The sequence below is a fragment of the Phascolarctos cinereus genome, unplaced genomic scaffold (assembly GCF_003287225.1).
Source record: "Phascolarctos cinereus isolate Bilbo 61053 unplaced genomic scaffold, phaCin_HiC Scaffold_726;HRSCAF=1367, whole genome shotgun sequence".
Classification (NCBI taxonomy): Eukaryota; Metazoa; Chordata; class Mammalia; order Diprotodontia; family Phascolarctidae; genus Phascolarctos; species Phascolarctos cinereus.
In genome coordinates this window covers 316,464,279-316,487,332 of record NW_027556098.1, presented here as the reverse complement: position 1 = coordinate 316,487,332, position 23,054 = coordinate 316,464,279, and the positions used below count along the sequence as shown (strand labels likewise).

The 23,054-nt window shown below is 45.1% G+C and overlaps 1 protein-coding gene across 1 annotated transcript in view; it reads left to right on the top strand.

Moving 5' to 3' along the window:
- GDPD5 (glycerophosphodiester phosphodiesterase domain containing 5) overlaps positions 1-23,054 on the top strand; it is a 173,434-nt gene that overhangs the window by 66,652 nt on the left and 83,728 nt on the right. Inside the window, exon 3 of the mRNA XM_078156921.1 lies at positions 10,280-10,454. Coding sequence (XP_078013047.1) covers positions 10,338-10,454 — 117 coding nt within the window. The 5' untranslated portion in view covers positions 10,280-10,337. The remainder of the gene's footprint in view (positions 1-10,279; positions 10,455-23,054) is intronic.

Here is a 23,054-nt window from a genome sequence, read left to right as displayed (position 1 = left end):
ATAAACTGGGCCTCAGTTTCCCAGTCTGTGAAATTGAGAGGGTTGAATTAGTCTATGTGTGGTCTCTTTCAGTTCTGTCATTCTCTGTTCTATGTTCTAAGGCCCCTCCTAGCTCTGACAGTCTGTGTTTTAAGGCCCCTCCCAGCTCTGACAGTTTGTGTTCTAAGGCCCCTCCCGCTCTGAAATTATCTTTTCTATATTTCAAGACCACTGAAAGTTCTAGCCTATGTTCTGCATTCTAACTCCTCTCTCGTTTTATTTCCCATAATTTGATGTCCTTTTCAACATTGGCATTGTTTTCAGGTTCCTCCCAGTTTTGCTATTCTGTGTCATATTTTAATATCCTTTTCAGCTGTACTGTTTTATGTCCTAAGGGTTTTCTCATTTGGATAAGTACAGTCCCTCCTTTTTTTATATAGATAAAGGAACTAAGGCCCAGAGAGGGAAAGGGACAAGGAAAGAACCCATGTCTCCTGATCTCCAAAGCTCTTGCTCTCTGATTGACTGATGGAAATACTGACTGATGGGCAATGGAGAAATGGGCTAGGTCCCTTTAAAAGGCCAGGGCTCAGAATCTGGCATTTAGAGTTCATGGAGAGGAGAGGAAGAACTGGGATTGGATAAACATGCCACTCTTCTCCCCTGGCTTTTTACAAGCCCTGTGGGGCGGATGGGCAGTCCTCACATGCTTATTGGCCTTTCAAAATTGAAACAGATTTTTTCCAGAGAGGCCTTTTTCCAGATAGGTCCTGCCTTGTTACCCTCCCCAGGCCTCAGACATCTGGTCTGTGGGTGTTTGGGACTGTTGTTTTTAAAAGAAAAAACCCTGCTTGGAAGAAGACCCAGCCCTATTCCCAGGACCCAGGGAATGTGGGCCATTGATGGATGGCTTCATTAATCCATTATTTAGCAATTATTGTTAAATAAGCCCCTTGATGTGCTAGTCTAGTCCTGGATTCCCCCCACCCCCCAGCCCCCACTAGCTATGTGCCAGTGGGCAACTCCCTTCATCCTTCTGAGACTTAGTTTCCTTTCCTGTAAAAGGGGGTTAATTATCTTTAGGCTCCCTGCTTCATAGGGTTTGGTGAAGAAAATGCTTTGTAAACCTTAACACTGGAGTTTTGCATTCCCTTCCTCACAAGGCTGTTGGGAGAAAGATACCTTTCAAATGTATTATATAGGTGAATGGATAAGTGGGTGCATGGATGGATGGTTAGATAGATAGATAGACAGATGGATAGATAGGTAAATAGGTAGGCAGGTAAGTAGGTAAGTAGATGTATGACTGGATAGATAGGTGGATGGATGGATGGATGGGTGGATGGATGGATGGATGGATGGATGGATGGATGGATGGATGGATAGGTAGATAGATACGTAAATATATAGATGGTCAGATTGTTGGATAAATGGATCATTGGATGGATAAACAGATGGATAGATAGATCATTGGATGGATGGATAGATAGGTGGGTAGTTAGGCAGATAGACAAATAGAGTATTTATTAAATTCTTACTGTATGCCAGGCATTGTTACAAATACAAGCAAGCTAGTCAGTCTTTTCCCTCAGGAGCTTCCATTCTTGTGTGAGAAGATAACATATGGGGTGGGGAGAGGGAGTTGTATGCCTTGTATGGAGATATCTGGGATGGTTCTGAGCAAAAAGCTCATGTCATGGGGCCTAGAGAGTTTCAGAGGCAGAATCCAGGGGAGAAGATGGGTAAAGTTTGGAACTAGTGACCAGGAAGTGACTAGTCAGCTTACACCTCTGAACCTCACGTACTTCCCCTTGTAAGATAGGGATAATGATTTCTGTGGCCTCCACCCCACAGAGTTGGAAGGGTAGTGCTTTGTAAGTCTTAAAGCACCAGAGAAATGCGAGGAGCTATTACCAGAAGTATTATTATTGTAAGCAGCACAATGGGGGAGGGGCCTATAGATTGAGGATCAGTTGGAGAAGCTGGTGATGTTTAGCCAGGAGAGGAGAGTACTCTCCTGGCTATACATCACCAGCTTCCCCAACTGGTAGCTGTCGTCACGTTTTTGGCAGGAGGCAGCATCGTGGCTAAGTAGAAAGAAGGGCAAATTTAGAGGCAGAGGTTCTGGGTTTGCAATCCTGGCCCTGATATTTACTACCTGTGTGATTTCGGACAAGTGGTTTTCTTTTTTATTTCCTTTTTTTTAGGCAATTGGGGTTAAATGACTTGCCCAGGGTGAAATGGCTAGTGTTTGGTCTGAGGCTGGATTTGAACTCAGGTCCTCCTGACTTCAGGGCCAGTGCTGTATCCACTGCATCACCTGGCTGCCCCCTGGGACAAGTGGTTTTCAAACCCTGCCCTGATAAATGACAAGGTTGGAATAGATAACCTCTACAATCCTTTTTGCTAGCTCTGGACCTATGACCCTATATAAAGGAGGGGTAAGGCTTGCTCTGTTTATTTGCCCAGAGGGGTGTAGATGCCATTTGGGTTTCACGTAGGGAAAGCTTCCTAACGCATAACACTATCCAAAAGCACAGCGGGTTGGCCCTGGGAAGGAATAAGTCCCCTATCCTTGGAAGTCTTGATGCAAGAAAGTTAGAGAGGGCACTTGTGGGGGGGGAGGGGCCAGGGGCATGCTTGAGGAGGACGATTCTTGTCCAGTCATGGGTCTGACTCATGCTTTCATGCCCTCAGAGGTCCCGAGCTCACCTGAGGGGCAGCTGCCCCAGGGCTCTAAACGTAGCTGTGTGCAGAGAAGTACTCTGCACTCCCCCCCCCCCCCATCAGAGAGCCTGCAGCAGATGTGCACAGAGCTGCCCTCAGAGAGGGGATGTTAGCAGAAATCCATCCTGGCTGGTGTCTTCAGTGGTCCTCTGGGGCTGATCCCTCTGCTGCCAGGCCCTTGGGCATGAGGACGAATCGCATTAGGAGAGGGGAGATGTTGCTGACTGTCCTTTTCGTCTGTCTTGCCAGGAGAGTTAATCTTTAAGTCTGCAATTGAATTATTCCTTAGAGAGCCTGCACACACACACAGAGGCATGCGCATACACATAGTCCCAGACATGTCAGCTGTGAATCTTATCTTTTCTGTTATAGGGAGGAGGCAGAGTTAATGTGCCCTGACCTTAAATTAACTCACTCCTGAGCTTCAAACCTCTGAAAACGTGGCCAAGTTGCTGCCAGCCATGAGTACCACCCCAGGTAGGGAGTGGTGAGCTTGGGGCACTCAGTCCTTGGTGTATGCCCTAACAAGGGGTCTGGTTAGGCCTTTAGGAACAGAAGCAGGGATTGGGGGTGGTATTGAGAGAGACACAGAGGAGAGTCATAGACCCTGCCATACTCTGAAGTGGGGAGCTCCAGGCTTTGCCCCTGGTCTGAGAGGATTCTAGCGTCAGAACTAAAAAGAGCCCTTAAAATCATTTAGGCCATGCAAAGCACTTACAGATTTTAAAGGTGGGGAAGGGGAAGCCTCAAAGAAGCAGCAGCAGCTTATCCAAGGCCATTCCATTGGTTAAGTAGCAGAGCAAAGATCTGGGCCCATATCCTCCACCACAATGGAGTCTTGGAATCTGAAAGTCCCACCTCGGATGGTGAGCTTGGGGAAGTCACTTCATTTCTCCTCGCCTCAGTTTCCTCACCTGTAAAATATGGGAGTTGCCCTCTAGTTAAAGCCAAGGTACTGTGATCCTGCATGAGTCCATAGTGGGGATTAAGGCCAGCTTGAGCCCAGAGAAACTCAGCCCTAGTTCCACCTGTCATACCAAAATGCTGTGTGACCTTGGGCTAGCCAGGCCTCTTCTTAGTCTCAGCAGCACCATCTCTAAATGAAGAGGTTGTTGGCAGAACCCTGAAGAGAGGAGGGAGGGGGAGGGGATTGGGTAAATGAAATGAAAGATGGGAATATTGTTAGTTCTTGCTTTATTGTTATTATTATTATTTTATCCAAGAGGAATACCTGTCCCAACAACCCCCATTTGTCCAGTTCTTGACAGATGTAAAACATTTTCACATGCGCTCCCTCATCTGATCCTCTCAAGAATTCCCAGAAGTGTGAATGTTTTTCGAATCACCATTTTACAGATGAGAATATCAAGCCAGAGAGGTGTTAATTGACCTGCCCCCAGGTTCACAAAGCTAGTAAATTTTGGCGCCAGGCCTCCAGCCTCACACTGCCTCACTTGAAGGTGATGAATAAGTCATTCAAAGACATTTAAAATCCTACTTTGGGTGAATGAGTAGTATGGTGTGTGGGATGACAGGGAGTGTCGGACAAGTCCAGCAAGTTCACTGGGGGTCCTGACTCTACTTACCAGACTGCTTGTGTGACCTAGGGCAAGTCACTCATCCTCTCTGAGTTCCAGTTTCCTTGTCTGTAAATGGGGCTAATGATGCTCAGAGGCTCTACCTTTCTGAGTGTTGTGAGGAAGGTGCTTGGTGAGTCATAAAGCCTTGTAAAGGTATTATTATTGAGGAGAGACATGGTAGCATAGTGAGCTGAGAGCCGAGGCTGGACTTGGAGTCAGGGACGCCCAGGTTTAAGGTCTGTTTCTGACACGTAGGAGCTGTTCAACCTGGACAAGTCATGAGATCATAGGTTGAGATGTGGGTGGGACCTTAGAGGTCTTTATGTCCATGCCCCCTCCCCCTTCATTCTACAAATGGGCCCCAGAGAGGTGAACAGGTTTGCATAGCTCATAAAACTAGTAGATATCTGAAGCAGGATTTGAACCCAGATCATCCTGATTGCAATTCCAGCACTCTGCCCACTACTCTGCCCCTCGAGTCGCTGGAACCAATCAGTGCCCTAGAAGAACACGCTACTGCAAAGTATAAGTTACTGTATCAATGTAGAGATACTCTAGCCATAAGCCCTGGGTGCCCCCTGCTACCGCAAATTCTTAAGATCCAGAAGAGTAGAGTAACTGATTCCTTCTTGCTGAGGGCTGCAAGCTCTCCAGTGGCCCTTTACCCCTCCCTAATTGCAGCCAGAATCTTCCAGTTTTCAGGGCAGAGGTGTCAGCAGCCATTGGGTGGGCTCAGAGTCGGAGTCCTAGAATGAACTGGAGAGATTGTCCATTCCAGTCCCCCTCATCTGCTGACATTTCCCCAACAAGACACCAATGGGAGCTAACCTCCAAGATGAGATGGGGCATTTCTGGGAAAGACAGCGACGTTAATCCCAAACCAGAGCAAAGCCCCAAATGGGACAGCTGTGCTGTGGGGGAAACAGCAACCAGAGAATTCTGGCACTGACACAGTGCTGTGGTATGACATTGGGTAAACCATTTCCCCTGCTGTGGCCTCAGTTTCCCTTCCTGTAATAGAAGGGGCTTGAATGAATTCCCTTCAAAGCTCAGCTCAGACACCACCTCCTAAAATGAAGCGGTTCCCAATTGCCTCACAGCTGTTTTACTTTGTATATTTAAATGTACACATTGTCTCCTCTGAAAGAATGTAGGGTTGCTAGAGGACCAGGGACTGTGTATCCAGCAGAGGTAGCAAAATCCCTGCCTAATTACTTCATAGGTGATTAATAAATGCTTGGATATGGATTCTGAGGTTCCTTTTAGTTGTAACATATGGTGTTTCAAGATCCTTTCCAGCTGATATTCAGAGAACACCGTGTGTGTTTGTGTGTGTGTGTGTGTGTGTGTGTGTGTGTTGTGTATGTTCAGAAAATACATACACACAGCTTATAAGTCTGAGGATCACAGGTTTAGAGTTAGAAGATCCTTAGAAGCTGTTGAGTCTGACCCTCATTTTATAGATGAAAGTCATTCTTAGAGAGGTTCAGAGACTTGCCAGGGTGACCCGCTGCTAAGTGTCTGCAGTCAGGATTTGAATTAGGGTCTCCCTGTAGTCTGTCCAATGTTCCACCACCTAAACTTCCCTCAGCTTAACTGCAGATGCAGAATGTAGCAAGGATAGGCATTATTAAGAACACCAGTAGTCTCTCTCATTGAGTCCCTTTCCGTATCATTTAAATGAAAACCCAAGGTTTCAATAATACCACAGACCTTTCCTGAAGTCTTCTGGGGGATGTACAAATGACTGATAGTAGATCCCTATCCCGACCTTATAGTCTATTACCTGAGGATAAGACATCAATAAAGAATTGTAGTATTAAAGGGTTTGATATGTGCTTATTTGGAATATAAAGCATTATGAGATCAAAGGAAGGAGAAATCACCTGGAGGTGATGGGGGATGGGGTTGGGAGAAGAGATCAGGGAAGATTTTTGTGGAGGAGGCTGGACCAGAGCTGGACCTTAAAGCATGGCTTAGGGTTTCATGGGGCATCCGTATTTCCTCATCTATAAAATGAAAGGACAACTAGATGAGACAGAGAGGTGGTAGAGGAGATAGTGCTGATCTTAGAGTCAGCAATTAGGAAAACCTGAGTTCCAATCCTTTCTCAGATGTTTATTAGGCTATGTGACCCCGGGCAAGTCACTTACCCTGTTTGCTTCAGTTTTCCCTTTTATAAAATGAGAATGATAATAAAAGCACCTATCTCCCAGGGTTGTTGTGAGAATCAAATGAGATAATAATTATGAAGCACATAGCACACAGCCTGGCACGTAGTAAGTGCTATATAAATGCTGTCGTTTAGTCATTTCGTCATGTCCGACTCTTCATGACCCTGGGGACCATAGCACGCTAGTGCTGTCCATGGGGTTTTCTTGGCAAAGATACTGGAGTGGTTTGCCATTTTCTTCTCCAGTGGATTAAGGCAAACAGAGGTTAAGTGTCTTGCCCAGGGTCACGCAGCTAGTAAGTGTCTAAGGCCAAATTTGAACTCAGGTCTTCCTGAGTCCAGGCCCAGCGCTCTCTCCATTGAACCCTCTAGTTCCTATTATTAGTGATTATTTAATTCCTCTCTGCCTCAGTTTCCTCATCCCTAAAATGGCAGTGATAGCACCTTCCTTACAAGCTCATTGAGAGGACCAAATAAGATAACATACGTGAAGTGATTGTAAACCTTAAAATAATATATAAATACTAGTTGTTTATGATTATTAAAGAACTTGGAGTCAGGAAGACCTGAATTCCAGTCCTACCTCATATGCTAACTTGCTGTGTTAACCTGGGCAGGGTCATTTAAGTTCTCAGACTGTTTGCTCATCTGCAAAATAGAAAATCCTAGCACTGCCATCCAAGGTGGTCATAGCATTCAAAAGAAATGGCCCAGGTAAGGCCCTTAAAATGCTAGCTATTAGTATGAGCTATCCAGTTCCTTTCAAGAATCCTTCACCCTCTGTGTTCTAGGTTCCTAAGGTACAGGCAGTGTGAGCGTGGTTGACTGTAATCTTATGGGACCCCACAGGGCAGGGATCAGAGCAGCTGGTGGGAGTCACCAGGAGGGGATCTCTCCAGATGCTAAAGAGAGGGTTCTTTTCCTAACAAGGTCTCTTCCCTCTGGGGTCTGTCCCTACGGCTCTGAGATTTTGTGCTTTACCCAGCACACCTCAGTTGGCCAATAGCCTAAGACCCAGTAGGGATTACTGAGTCATATAGCTTCTCCTCCCACCTTGGGTCTTAGGGCCAGTGCAGTGGGCACCAGCGCCCTGAAGGGTATCACAAAGGTCATCGCATCCAGTGCCCTGCCTGCTGGATGAACCCCTTCTTCAGAGTCCCTGGCAGATGACTGTGGAGCCTCTGGTTACATGGTTCCAGGGACAGGAGCAGGGCAGGGCTCAGCTCACCAAGCTCCCCTCTCATAGATTTTAGATTTCCATTCTCTTCATTCTCCATGAACACAGAAAAATACTCCAGTCATGGAGAGAATCAAACAAGGAGCCTTGTTTCTTGTTTGGGTCCTTTCCCTGAACAAGCCCTGACACTCGGCCTGACAATTAAATGTGTTGTCAGCAACAGTTAGGAGACTAAGCAAGTCCTAAGTATCACTTAGTCTCTTGCATTCTGGAGACCAGGAAAGCACACATAGGCCTGGGCTCAAGCTTCCCAGCTCCATGGCTGGTTTTTAATTCACAGCTGGAGGACTCCAGCACCTGGCACAGACAGAATCATGGAATAGCAGAGTTGGAAGGGAACTCAGAAGACACTAAATGGAACGTAGACCAGAACAGGGCTCCTCTCTGGAGAGGCACCATGGTGTGATGGGTAGGCTAATGCACTGGGAATCGAAGCCCCAGGTTCACGTCTCCCTTCAGGCAATCATCGTGTGAACATGGGTGAGTCATGTTGCCTGCTTGAACCTCATCTGTAAAATGGAAATAACGGCATCACCTACCTCAAAGGATCTAGTGAAATTATCTGTGCATGTAAAGTGCTTTGTAAACTTTGAAATGTGATATAAATATTAAGGTTATTATTAGAGCATCTTCAAGAAAGGAAGCCCTTTCTCCTATTACCTCCTATTGCTCCCCTGAAACATCTGACTTTTCTCATTTTAGAGTGAGGTGGTGAGAACTCTGGCCTGGGAGACTGGAGGCTTAGATTTGAATTCAGATTCTGGCCCAACTCTTGATGTGACCATAGCAACGTCCCTGTTGTACTCTGGACCTCAGTTTTTTGCCTCTGTAAATACAGGCTAATCACATATATAGATTTAGAGCCAGAAGAGGCCATCATCTCCCCACCTTCTTCAGCCTTGAGGAAATCGAGGCTGAAAAGGTTTGATTTGCCCAGGGTCACATAACAATTAAAAATCTGGGATAGAACTAATAACAACAATAATAGCTAACATTTATATAGCTCTTACTCTGTGCCAGGCACTGTGCTAAGCACTTTACAATTCTTATCTCATTTGATCCTCAAAACAACCCTGGGAGGTAGGTGCTGTTATTGTCCCCATTTTAAAGATGAAGAAATGGAGGTAGACAAAGGTCAAATGACTTACCAGGATCACACAGTTAGTAAGTGTCTGAGGCTGGATTCAGACTCAGAATTTTCCTCACTCTAGTCCCCAAAAAGAATATTTCAACTCAGTGGGAATGAAATTACCCAATGGGCTCTGCCAGTAAGACTTGACAGCCTGGCCAAGTGGTGGAGAAGGTAGGGGGGTATCTTCTGTCTGAGTCCTGAGAGGCACATCAGCAAAGGGTTGGCCTCTATTTTTTTTGACTGCAGTTACTGAAGGAGACGTACAGGAGGATCTTGGAAGTATTGAAAGGCTGAAGCATCTCCCAGGAACTCATTATGTTGGGACTTAGCCAGAGAGAATCTCTTCTGTCTGTGAACCCTCTAAACTCTGTCTCTGGTCCTTTTCTCATGGCAAAGCAGGGATCAATACTCTCATCTTATAAATGCGCTAACAACCTTTATAAGCTGACATACGCTAGCAGCTAGGATTAAGAACTTCACGTAGAAGGAGGTGAGAAGGGCTTGCATTCTTGACATGGAGGGGAGAGGCAGCCAATGCAAAGACTTGGAGATGGGAAAAGGACTTCTGTGTAATGAACAGTCAGAAGCCCAGGCTGACTGGACTGTAGTGTTCATAAAGGGTACTAATGTGTACTAAAACTGGAAAAGGGGGGCAGCTAGTTGGCACAGTGGATAGAGCTCTGGCCTTGGAGTCAGGAGGACCTGAGTTCAAATCCGGCCTCAGACACTTGGCACTTACTAGCTGTGTGACCCTGGGCAAGTCACTTAACCCCGATTGCCTCACCAAAAAAAAACAAACAAAAAAACTGGAAAGGTAGGGCAGGACCATGTTATAAAGAGTTCTAAATGCCAGAGAAGTCTGTATCTGATCCTAGAGATACAGGAGCCTCTGGAGTCTATTGAGTAGAAAAATGTCAGACCTGTACTTTAGGAAGAATGATTTTGGCAGCAGTGAATGGGCTGGGGAGGGGAGACAGAGCAGGAAGACCAGTGAGGAGGCTGCTGTCCTGGTCCAGCTGAGAGGTGATGAGGACCATTGTGATGGTGGTGGCCTGAGGGTGGAGAGAGGGTGATCCATGGGAAAGGTCCAGGTCTTCTTTAAAAATTCCAAGAGGTTGCTATTCTCTGAGTCAGCTCATAAATGAATGGAGACATAATTTAGAAATCTGTTGCCCAAATAACAACTGGAAAACAAAGGAACTTTCTTCACAAAAGCTCTTTGGGGTGGGCCGGTACATATCCTATTACCTCCTTGTAATACTGAGAAGCCAAGGTTTATAGAGGTGGTCACTTTACCCAAGGTCACCCAGCTAGCAAGTATCAAAACCAAGACCCCCGATTCCAAACCCATCATTCTTTCTACTTCACAGAACTCTATCAGGATTGTTAGAGCCTTCTCCCCTTTTCTATCAACTTTCCTTTCCCTCCTTACGCCTGGTCTCTTTTCGCAGGGTGCACGGAGGCTGGATGGGGCTCTGAGGACGAGTCCCCGGGGCTGCGGGCGAGAGGATGGTGAGACATCAGCCCTTACAGTATTACGAGCCCCAGCTCTGCCTGTCATGCCTCACTGGGATCTATGGTTGCCGATGGAAACGGTACCAGCGGTCACATGATGACACTACTCCAGTGAGTTCTACCAGCACCTGGACCCAAATGTCCTCGAGGGACCTGGAGGTGGAAGTGGAGGGAGAAAGGAAACAATTTAGCCCTGGGAGGAAAGGGGACAGGCCAAAGCATGGTTTCTGAAGACATAATTCAGTTCATTCAACAAATATTCTAAGTACCTACTATGCACTGAGCCTGACTGGGCTCTGGAGGAGGCATAGCTTAGATAAAACATAATTCCTGCCCTCATAGAGCTTATTGTCTGATAGGGGGATAAAATGCAAACACAAAAATCTGAAAGATACAATATTCCATGCCAAGTGCATTAGAGAGGGACAAATACGGTGCTCCCTTAGATCCAAGGAGAAGGCGCATTAAGGAGCGAGAGGATTGCTCCCGCTGTTCCTTATGTCGGGAATGCCTTTATCTCTTACCTTCTTTATCTGCTCATTTTCTGCCCATCCTTTAAAACTTCACTTGAATGCCTGCTCTTCCATGATGATTCCTTGTCCTTTAAGGCAAGGAGGAGAGATAAGGGCCAGATAAGGGTTCCTTTACTTGGGTTCAAAACTGGTGAAAAGACCAGTTAGAAAGAAGAGTTTCCAGTGGCTTCATGTTACCCTGAAAGGAGATCTCCAGGGGGTGCCCTGGGAGTTGATGAAGACCAACACTTTTAGCAGTAACATGAATTAAGGTGTGGATGACATGCTTGTTATATTTTCAGAAGACTCAAAGCTGAGAGAAATAGCTGCATAGTTAAGTGATGGGATCCAAGACTAGGAAGATGGCGGCAGGCTGGGATGGTGGGGCTGAAACTGATGGTACGGAATATGCTTACTTTGAAAGACTCGAGAAGAATTGGGGTTTGTCACTGTGGGTATTTGTCCCACTAATATGAATTTGCTTTCAAATCTTTTATGGATATCTTTTATTATTATATTGCATTTCTTTTTTTTAATGTTTTTTTTCCAATCAACAAAAATCCACCTTCTTTCTCTTCCACCGATCAGCTTACCCCCCACCTCGGCTGAGAAGGAAAGAAAAACAAAACCTCCATTACAAATATGCATTGTCAAGTAAAATAAATTCCCTCATTAGCCATATCCAAAAAGTGTCCTTGTCTTCGTCTGCCCCCTCAGTCCAGCACCTCCCGGTCAGGAGCAGGGCAGCGTGTTTCCTCATGAGTCCTTCGGCATCCCCAGGACAATTGTAACAGTAATAGTTCTTGTTTCTGGAGCCCTTGAAAGTTTGAAAAAGTTTCCTTATAATGATCCTATGAGATAGAATTAGGATCTCCCCCCCCAAAAAAAAAACCCCAAACAAACCAGACTAGATTCCTTCCTCCTTCACACCTTCTCAGCCAGCTTCTTGAGTTTCTGTGGTTAGAAAAGTCCTTGCTGGTGGCCAGCCCTCTAGTAATGAGCTTCTCTGAGGTGTGCCAGCCTGGTCCTCCCTGGAAACAGACTGGTCTCTGTTGCTTAGCCCAGTGGTGTCAAACTCATATAGAAATGGGGCCACTGATGGTTACATAATGATCCCCGTGGGCCACATATTGACTTAGAAAACCACATGTTAACATTACCTATATTGCGTTGTATTTTGTTGTTTTGTTAAACATTTCTCAGTTACATTTAGTGTTGTGAGCTGCCTGGGGCTGAGCTAAAGTGTATGCTTGATGTCTAATTAGCGGGGTAGGCGCTGCTAGAGCTCACACTGTGCTTACTTGTTTGTTCCAGCTGAAATCCCATCTTCCAGAAGGAAGCCTTCCTCAGCCCCTCTCAATTCTAGTGCCTTCCCTCTCTTAACTGTTTCCTCTTTATCCCGTGGATAGCATGTTTCTACATATTTGTTTGCTTATTGGCTATCCCATTAGACTGTGAGCTCCTTGAGGGCAAGGGCTGTCTTTCACCTTTTTTGGTAGTCCTAGCACTTACTTGGCACATAGTAGGCACTTAATAAATGTTTACTGACTGCATGCCCACCAAGATGAGGATTTGGAGGAGTGCTATCATGAAGGTGGGAGAGATAACATTCATGGGGGCAAAGCATAAATATTTAAAATATTTAAATTTTTATTCCAGACTTAGCAAAGACCAAATAGAATAGGCACTAACATAGAAATAATAGAATGGGGGAAAAATAGGGTTTTATATAAAAGTAGGTCTTGGGGCAGCTAGGTGGAGCAGTGGATAGAGCACCGGCTTTGGAGTCAGGAGGACCTGAGTTCAAATCCGGCTTCAGACCAAACGCTTGACACTTACTAGCATCCTTGTGACATGGGGGCGTCCTTTTGCCAAGATATTTATCAGGCACCTACTTTATACAAGGCATTGTCCTCTTGGTTGGCAGAGATAGGAAATTTGGAGATCCCTGCCTTCCTGGAGCTCACAGTCTGGTAGGAGATTAAGACACAGACAATCATAGCCCTTTGCTGTTGTTCTAAGGCCATTTCCAGCTTTGACATTCTATTTAATTAACTTAACCCCAGTTGCCTAAAAATTAAAAAAAATTTAAAAGTTAAAAAAAAATTTAAAAATTAAAAGTAGGTCTTTATTATGTACGTACCACTTGCTTTTCTTTGTAAGTCTATAATAAGAGAGCATTGACAAACTTTAGCATATACAAAGGATAGCAGCCATAAGGGTGTGGGAAGGAGTGTCCATGCCATGCACAGTTAGACTGGAAAAGGAAAAATTTGGCATAGTAGGGGTGGATGGGAGAGGATGTGATAGGTAAGTATTTCCAGCTACCTGAAGGGCTAGGTTGAATCAGAGGAAGGGTTTGATCTGTTTGATTCTACTGAGACAAATTGGGAGTAGATTTTACTCAGTGTAGGAAATGGAAGGGAGGAAGCATTAGTTAAGCGCTGACTATGTGCCAGGCACTGTACTAAAAACTTTACAAATACTATCGATGTTTGATCCTCACAACTCCCCTGGGAAGTAGGTGCTATTATTATCCCCATATTACAGATGAGAAAACTAAGGCTGCAAAGGCTCAATGATTCCCCCAAAGTCATGCAGCTAATGTGTGTCTGAGACTAGATTTGAACTCAGGGTGTCCTGACTCCAGGCCCAGTGCTCTCTGTTCACTTTGCCATCCAGCTGCCTCTTGTGGTGGATAATCATTATTATGTTGGATAATCATTATCCAGCGTAAGAAAAAACTTAGCATCTGAGACCAACAAATGTGAAATAGACTACCCTGCCTAGTGAGTTTTCTGTCAAAAGAGGTATTTAAGAGAAGACTGGATGGGAGGTGATTCAGTTGTGGGTTGGACCACATCAACCATTAATTTCCTTCCAACACTGAGATTAAAGATAGGCAGGATAACACGGTGAGTAAACACTGCTGTACTAGCACTTGGGTTTGAATCTAGCTTATGACCCCTACCAGCAAGTCTCTTAGCCTCTGCACCTGTTTCCTCATCAGTGAAAGAGAGGTACTACTTATTATGAAGATTAAATGAGAAATGCATGGGAATGTGCTGTGTAGTTAGCTGCTGTTAACATTCTTCCTGCCCCTGTATCTTGAAAGCATTGTGGGATGATTTTTCAAGATATTTCTGAGAAAGGGGGATACCCCACCCCCAAAAAGGGGAAGAAAGCCACAGAAGTGATTACTGCTCTGAAAAGGTGGTAGAGAGGATATGAAAAACTATGATCCCATGTTCCTACTTTTATTAATTCTTTATGAGAATGGTCTACATACTTCTGGAGGGTATCCATTATGAAGATTCCAGATGGGAAACAGGCAAGGTTTTTGTGAATGATGTTCCAGAGCTGGCTACTTTATAGTCACATAGTGGCCAAAATGAGTAGTGAATACAAGAACCCTGTCAAGAGCCCTCAAACAGGTGTATGGAGCCAAGCCCTTTCCCTCCCTTCTTTGCCAGATCCACTTAACCACATACACTGTAGGCAAGGGCTCCCACCCTGTGCAGAGGCAGCTTGGTTTCCCAGAGCATGAAGTGTGTGCTGAGGCTTCTCTTCCCTACCGTGGGCATGGTGGTCTCTCCATGGCCATGGCGAAGTGCATGAGTTAGGATCCACCTCTGCCCAGACTCCCCTGGAGCACTCCCCTTTCCTCTCCCAGCCTTGGCACTGCCCAGATTCAGCTCGGGCTGTGGGTGACCTTTCTTCCCATCATGCAAAGCAGTCAGAGTCAGATGAAAGGTGGTCCAGGCAGGAACAGATTCTGTGAGAAGCTCCTTGGATCAGGAGCCCTGTGGGGCTTACGGGAGCAGCTGCTGCCTGGAGGCTTTTAGTTTCAGAAAATCATAGTATCTGAGGGTGGTCAGACTAGAGTGAAAAGATCTTTGCTCTGGGCGTCAGGAGACTAGGTTCTAGTCTCAGGGTTTTAGTTATGCCTCCGACTCAGTATGTGAATTCTGCCCTTCCCCCTCCTCCCCGCATTGATAAAATGAAGGACTTAGGCAAAATAAATTGTAAAGCCCCATCTAACTCAGACATTCAGTATTCTGTAAGGTCTCTTCCAGCTCCATCATCTTTGTTCTAGGGTCCTTTCCAGTTCTCACATTGTGTGTTTTAAGGTCCCTTGCAGCTCTGGGATTCTATGTTTTAAGGCCCCTTCTGGCTCTGACATTCTCTGTTCTAGGGTCCCTCCCTACTCTGACATTCTGTGTTCTAAGGCCGCTTCCAGCTCTGGCATTCTGTGTTCTAAGGCCATTTCCAGCCTTGACATTCTATGTTCTAAGGCTCCTTCTGGCTCTGACGTTCTGTGTTCTAAGGCCCCTACCAGCTCTGGCATTCTCTAATTCTACAATTTTGTGAGGAAGATTTATATCCTGACCCATAGTAGGAGGAAAGTAGAGAGCAGGCAGCCAGATATCATTCCCGTTGGGTTAGGCTTTGAGTTCCCAGTATTCTTCTTCCCCCACTCCCTGCCTCCTTCCTTCTAGGCCTTTGGCTGACCCATGTGGCTCCCATGAGAAAGGCTGGACAGAGGTGGAGAGGTGATGACCACAGCTTGGCACCTCTTCCTCAGACCCTCCCTGGTATGGCTGGGAGCCCAGGGAGCTGGCACCATGTAAGTTGCCTGAAGCCTGACCTTCCCCCGAAGAGAGAAGCCAGTCACCTGAGCTGCTCCTAGGCGCCCAGCCCAGACAATGGCTCCTCAGTCTCCCTTCCCTTGGGCCAGACCCCAGGACTCCTTTGCCCCGTCCTAGGACTTTATCTGCCCCAGCCTATCTGGTTTCTTTTCCCAGGGAACACAATTCCCCTCCTTTATTTATCTAAAGACTTTGCAACCTGAAAAACAACTTTTTTTCCTCTTCTTAAAAAAACACTCTGAATACTGAAGCAGTGTCTCCAGCTTCACCTGGGTAGACAGAGATGGAATCTGAGGCAGGCTTCAAGAGCAGTTGGGCAGCTGAGGCCCAAGGGGACTGGAAAGTGCATGCATTGGGTTTAGTGGCAGCCCTGGATTCAAATTATGGGTATCCCTTACTCACCTGATGTCCTGGGGCAACTAATTTAACTTCTCTGGGCCTCAGTTTCTTGCTCTGTGAAGTGAGGGGATTGAATTTGATTCTGTCTCTTATGTGGTCCCTTCCAGTTTCAAGTCACTAACACTCCTATGACATGGGGGCGTCCTTTTGCCAAGATATGTATCAGGCACCTACTTTATACAAGGCATTGTCCTCTTGGTTGGCAGAGATAGGAAATTTGGAGATCCCTGCCTTCCTGGAGCTCAGTCCGGTGGGAGATTAAGACACAGACAATCACAGCCCTTCGCTGTTACATAATAGAATTAATGAGACAAGAATTAATAAGCAAAATGCTCAGTGAGGTAGGATGGGAGGTGGCTTTTATTATACTGAATCTAGGAAGGCTTCTTGGAGGAAGCAACGTTGCAGCTTTAAAGATTGGTAGAAATTCAACAGGCAGATGGTGTGGAGGGTTTTCCAGGCATACGGAGTATCATGATCAAAGGTACATAGTCCTTTTATTTACTTACAAAAACCCTTTTGGGTTCCTTTTCCAATTTCCCTCCACCTCCTTTTAAATATCCCTTCCCTATCTGGTGAACACTGAATTGGGAGCCCAGGTATGCACATGGGCAGGTCACTCCCTGCTCCCTTCAGTTTCCTCATCTGTTAGAGGAAGCTTTGGATTAGATGATTTCTTAGATAATCTGAACAGAAGAAGAAGAAGAATTCTTATGGCTTCAGATGCTTCTAGGCCCCAATCTTACTTTTCTAGACCAAGTTACACTTTATAAGCACTTTACATCCATTGCCTCCCTCAGTTCTCAAAACACCCCACAAGTAAGGGAGAGCCAAACAGGGAGTATGATCCCCATTTTTCAGAAGGGGAAACTAAAGCTTTCCCATTCACTAAGTGTTAGCTGAGGAAACTTGCCCTGTGGTTTGATGAAGAGAGTCCTGAGCTGAGCTGGGAGGCAGGGTCATAGAATGATAGACATAGAGCCAGAGGGGAACTTGGAGGTCCCTTTCTACACACACACACACACACACACACACACACACACACACACACACACACCCCTAACTAGCCTTACCATTTCTCTCTCTGCTTCTGTCTCTCCCTCTCTCTGTCTCTCTGTGTCTCTCTGTCTCTGTGTTTCTCTCCCTCTCTCTGTCTCTCTCTCACTCATACACACACACACACACACACACACACACACACACACACACACACACACTCTCTCTCTCTCTCTCTCTCTCACACTTTATAAAGGCAAAACCTGAGGACCAAAGAGATTGAATAACTTAAAAGATGATAGATATGGAGTTGGAAGGAACATAGAGACCTTTCAATCTGATCACCTCACTTTTCTAGATAAGGAAACTGCAGCCCAGAAGATATTAAATGATTTGCTCGGTATTACACAGCTATTAAGTGGCAGGATCTGAACTCAGATCTTCCTGATTCCAAGACCAGCTCTTTATCTACTTGTTCAAGATCATACAAGAACTAAATGACACAGCCAGGATTCAAATCCAGCTGTGCTCTCTCTAAATGAAGCATTCTCCTGAGCCAGGCTGGTTACTAAGCCTCCATCACTACCTTGCAGGGTGACCTAGGGTATGGACCTGGCCGCTCTGCAAAATGATCAGCTTGTACCAAGTAGCTTCTACTGTCCTCTATAATGATTACCTGCTCCTACCGGTTAGCCCCATCTATGAATGGAATGGGCTACGTCATGAAGTAGTAAGTTTCCCATAGTTGGAGGTATACAGGTAAAGACTGGATGAGCTTTTTCAGGGATGTGATAGAAGAAGTGTGTGCTGAGGTTACAGGCTGAACTGGATACCACCTTCTGAGGTTTGTGTCTAGCTCTGGGTTCTAGAATTTGGACTTTATTTAAGATACAAGATTTCTTGCTTAAACTGTTTTATTGAAGTCAATGAGAGGTCGTGATGTATAATGTATTTGAGCCTGTCTCAAAACTAGGGAGACCTGGGTTTGAGTCTTGCCTCTTACGTATGTAATCCTGAGCAAGTGGCCTGATCTCTCAGTGCTCTCTCCTCCTTCTCCCACAACTCTAGAACTATGAAGAATAGCCCACACTCCTTGAAGACTTCCTAAACTAATGAAATCACAAGCCTAGTCCCTGTCCCTATTGTATATAAATCAGTAAACACCCTAATTGGATGCCAAGACATAAAGGGAATTATTTCAAATATAAGAACCAGTTCTTTTTTTCTTGTTGCTTAATCATTTCAGTCATTTCTGACTCTTTATGTCTCCATTTGGGTTTTTCTTGGCAAAGATACCAGAATGGTTTGCCATTTCCTTCTCCAGCTTATTTTACAGATGAGGAAACTGAGACAAATAGGGTGAAGTGACATGCCCAGGGTCACATAGCTAGTAAGTGCCTGAGGCCGGATTTGAACTCAGGAAGATGAGACGTCTTGACTCTAAGCCTGGCACTCTATCCGCTGCACCACCTAGCTGCCCTAGCTTGGGGGAGAGAGCAGTGAACAACACAGGATTCTTTGCCTTCGGGGAGCATATGATCTATTAATAATAGATCATCAATGTTGTGCTTTATTCTTTGCAAAAAGTTTTACATACATGTGGTTATTTGAACTTCCTAACATCCCTGTGAAGTGGGTATTTATTATCCCCACTTTACAGATGAGGAAATTGAGGCCCAGACAACTTAAGTGATTTGCCAGTGTGCCCTCCAGCCAGGAGGTATCAGAGCTGGATCTTGAATTCCATGATTCTCAATCCAGTGTTCTTTCTGTAATTATGCCATGGGAAAGCGATAAGCCAGATACACACAGGAAACTTTACCCATAAGCCAGGGTGTGAGTAATTGCCAAATGAGTGACATACATACAGTGTCGGGAGGGGGAAAGAGGGCCCTGAGGGTTGGGGCAGTCAGCTGAGGCTTACTTCAGGAGGGGGTTTCTAGAGGAGGGATGCATAGGAGTTACCCATCCCCATCCTAGGGGTCACAGACCAAGGCTAGGAAGAAGGGATCGGAACAGAAGCTGGAAGGCAGTAACCAGCCTGGCATGTTTCCCAGAGGATAGCAAACAGACTATTTGAAATCAAATTTTTATAAATGGAATACTTTTTTAATGACCCTCAGAGGATTTATTATTTTGCAGAGCCCTGCAGGGAATCTGTCTCTAAAGCCAGAGGCCTTCCTCTGGTTTATCTGATTTTGGTATGGATTTTTCTTTAATAATATTTTATTTTCTTCCAATTACATATAAAAACAATTTTTAACATTGATTTTTCAAAATTTTGAGTTCCAAATTCTTTTCTTCCTTTCTTACCCTCCCCACTGCCTAAGACAGTAGGAAATTTGATATAGGTTATACATGTGTAATCGTGTAAAACATGTTACCGTATTAGTCATGTTGTGAAAGAAAACACGGACAAAAAAATAAAGTGAAAAACAGTATGCTTCAATCTGCGTTCAGACTTCATTAGTTCTTTCTCTGGAAGTGGATAGCATTTTCCATCATAAATCCTTCAGAATTGTCTTGGATCATTGTATTAATCAGAACAGCTAAGTCATTCACAGTTGATCATCATACTCTATTGCTATTACTGTGTACCATATTCTCCTGGTTCTGCTCATTTCACTTTGCATTAGTTCATATGAGTCTTCCCAGGTTTTTCTGAAATCATCCTGCTCATCATTTCTTCTAGCACAATAGTATTCCATTACATTCATATACCTCAAGTTGTTCAGCCATTCTGCTATTGATGGGCATCCCCTCAATTTCCAATTCTTGGCCACCATGAAAAGAGGTGCTATAAATATTTTAGTACAAATAGGTCCTTCGCCCCGTCCCTTTTTTTAAAATCTCTGTGGGATACAGACCTAGTAGTGCTACTGCTGGGTCAAATAGTATACACAGTTTGATAGCCCTTTGGGCATAACAGGATTTTTCTATCTCAGGCCCCTTACAATGAGTCATTTCCCTTTGCCAGGCTTCAGTTTCCTCTTTTGTAAAATGAGAGAGTTGTAAAAGGCAATCCCTATGAGCTTTGATGTTTTACGTTCTAACCTTCTCACTTAAATTTTCTCTTCTTTTTTTTATTTAGAAGATTTTATCCTGAACTTAACAAGCACCAAATAAAAAGAACATTTCCATTTACATCATAGAACAGGAGGGGATCATGTATGAAACCACAAATCTACATTTCACAGGAGATTTTCTAACATTCTCTTTTGTAAAGACCCTTTTAGCTCTCAAAGTTGCTATTCTCAGGCCTCTTCCCCATATAGTGTTCTGTGTTTGAAGGGCCATCTCACTTCTGACATTCTAGTATTGAAGTAGGGTTGGTCTTTGTTCTCTCATTGTCAATGAGGCAGATCTCCTAGGCAGCTGCCTCAGAAAGGGAAAAAGTCAGGGAGGGGGGCTCCTGAGCCTTTTTTGGGGGGTGGAGTCCTTTGGAAGCTCCTGTCCTAGATGCCTTCGTGATTCTCAACACAGATATAGGAAAAGCAGTTTCCTCTGCAGAAATCACTCCCAACTCCCCCAGCTTTGAGCCTGGCTCTGTGGGTAGGGAGGAAGTAAGAGCCTCAGACCTTGTGGTCTTGGGCAGGGCTGGAAGAGAAGGAAGAACAGAACCCAGAACAGAAAGCCTCTCTGTGCCTGGGAGGAAGCATTTAAGTGGTGATTGTGGCATCTCATGTTGACAAAGGGCTTTGTTCAATGGATCCCCAAGCCCCAGGGGTGGGTCTGGGCTGGGCATATCTTGTGAGTGACAAGATCGTGGCCAGGTCATTGGTTTGATTCCTCATGTTGTCTTTTCTTTGCAATATTCTATGTAAGAAGGAGAGGGTGGTGGGAGAAAAGGGGAGTAGGTGCCATGGGACCAGTAGGAAGCCAAAGCTCTGGGTTCTAAAACTGACTCTGCCATTCACTCACTGTGTGACCCTAAGAAAGTCCCTTTTCCCTCTCTAGGTCTGATTTTCCTCTGCTTGTAAATTAAGAGAATGGAGATGACTTCTAGTTCTAGCATTCAACATTCTGAGGGCAATTTTTTGCTTAAAATTATATGTTGAAACATTGCTTCTGTATGCTGAATCCTGTCCAGCTCTATCATTCAGTGTTGTAACTTCTGCAAGACCAGGCATTCTTATTATGTGCATGAGCCTCTGAGGCCTGCCCAGCTCACCTCAGGTGACTCCAGCAGCAGAAAATGAGCTTCCTCCTCCCGTCTTTGCCTCCAGCCGATATCATTTTGTTTCTTCCTCTCTTTGTGTGTGTCTCTCTTCCTTTTCTGTCATTGTTTCCTCTTCCTCCTCCCCCCTTCCTCTCTCTTTCCCTCCCCCCAATTCTCTCCTTAGAATGTCATAAGGTAGATTGGCCAGGCTTCCAGAGAGAGAGAAACACAAAGAAAAGGGAAGAAAGGGAGTGTGGGGGGAAAGGAGGTGAAAAGGAAAGAGGAGGATAAATGAAGGGAGGAGAGAAGGAGCCTAGTTGATCTGTAAGCATTTGTTAGTAGCTGTTATGTACAGGTACTGTGCTAGGCACTGGGGGTGCAAAAGGGAAGAATTCTTGCTCTCAAGGAGTTTACATTCTGACCTAGCGACTAAATATACATATATGAGCGTATATAGAATAAATGTAAAAATAGGTACTAGGAAGAGAGAGGGAGGGAGAAGGAGAGAAAGAGATGGGAATAGGGAGGGGGAAAGAGACAAAGAACAGAAAACAGGAAGAGAGAGGAAGAAAGGTAAGAAGAGAAAGGGAGGAGGAAGAAAAGAGGGTAGAAGAAAAGAAGCAAGGAGGAAGAGAGGAGAGAAGAGAAAGAAAGTAAAGACATGAGGAAAAAAGGAGAGAAAATGGGAAGAGTTAGAAGGAGAGGGAAGAAGAAAAAGAGAGGAAGAGAACGAGACAGTAGAAGAAAGAAGCAAGGAGAAAAACAAGAGAAGGAAGGAGGAGAGATGACAAAAGGAAGGAAAATGGGAACAGGGAGAAATAGGAGAGGGAAGAAGAAAGGAGTAAGAAAGAGATGAAGAAAGGAGAGAAAATGAGGAGAGGGAAGAAGAGGGTGAGGGGAGGAGAGGAGAAGAAGAAAGAAAGAAAGAGATGAGAGGAAGAAGAAAGATGGAGAGAAAAAGAGAAGAGAGGAGGAAAGGAGAGAAAGCAATGGAAGGAGGGAGGAGAGAGAAGAAAGAGAGAAATAGGGAAGAGGGAGAGAGTGAGCTGGGGCCCTTTTCCCCCACCCAGAGAACAGCTTTTAGTAGACTTGTCAACCGCATTCCCTTTAGGGTGATATGGAGTATATACTGACAAGAGTCCTAAAATGTCAGAGCCCAAGGGAACCTTGTAAATCTTCTGGTCAACACTTTGTAGCCCCTGGAATGCTAACAGCCATTCCATCAGGGGCTACCTGAACTTGTCTGGTGAAAGAGATAGGGCTAGGATGATCGTCTCCATCTTTCAGATGAAGCCAGCTGAGGAAGCCACGAGGTCCTCAAGGCAAATGAACGCATGTCAGAGCCAGAGCACTTACCATTGTGACTTACCTCTTGGGTGTGTAACCTGGAGTCAGCTACTGTGTAGGCCCTTTCCCTGGGAAAGGGAATAGCAGTGACCTGCAGACCTGGTTATTGCCTAGTCTAGAGCAATAGGGATAGGACTAGTTTCCCTGTTCTGCCTTGGCAAAGACTAGTTCTAACCCCAGCTCTGAATTTGACGCCCCGTGTAACTTTGGACAAGTCATTGTATCTCTATGGGCCTCATGCTCCCTATCTGTAAAATGGGAAAGTCTGCTTCTAGCAAGGTTAGTGGTATCTCTCAACAGATTTTTTTTGTTCAACTGCTTTCTCACATCTACCTTCGTTAGAAGTTTGGAGGAGAAGGAGAAGGAGGAAGAGGAAGAGAAGTGGTAGCAGTGGTGGCAGTCCAATACTCGCCCCTGGAAATTGAGGTTAACAGTAGGCCAAGAGGGGATGTAGGGAGCCAGGGAAGAGACACAGTCTTCTCTGGACCTCAGTTTTCTTATTTTATAAAACAAAGGGGTTGTATTATATAGTCTAGAACAGGGTTCTTCACTATTTTAGGGGGTTAGCCAACTTGGAGGTGAAAAAAATTACAAACTTATTCTTACCAATTTCTAACTGTGATTTAGCATTCCCTTCAGTTATTTAAGA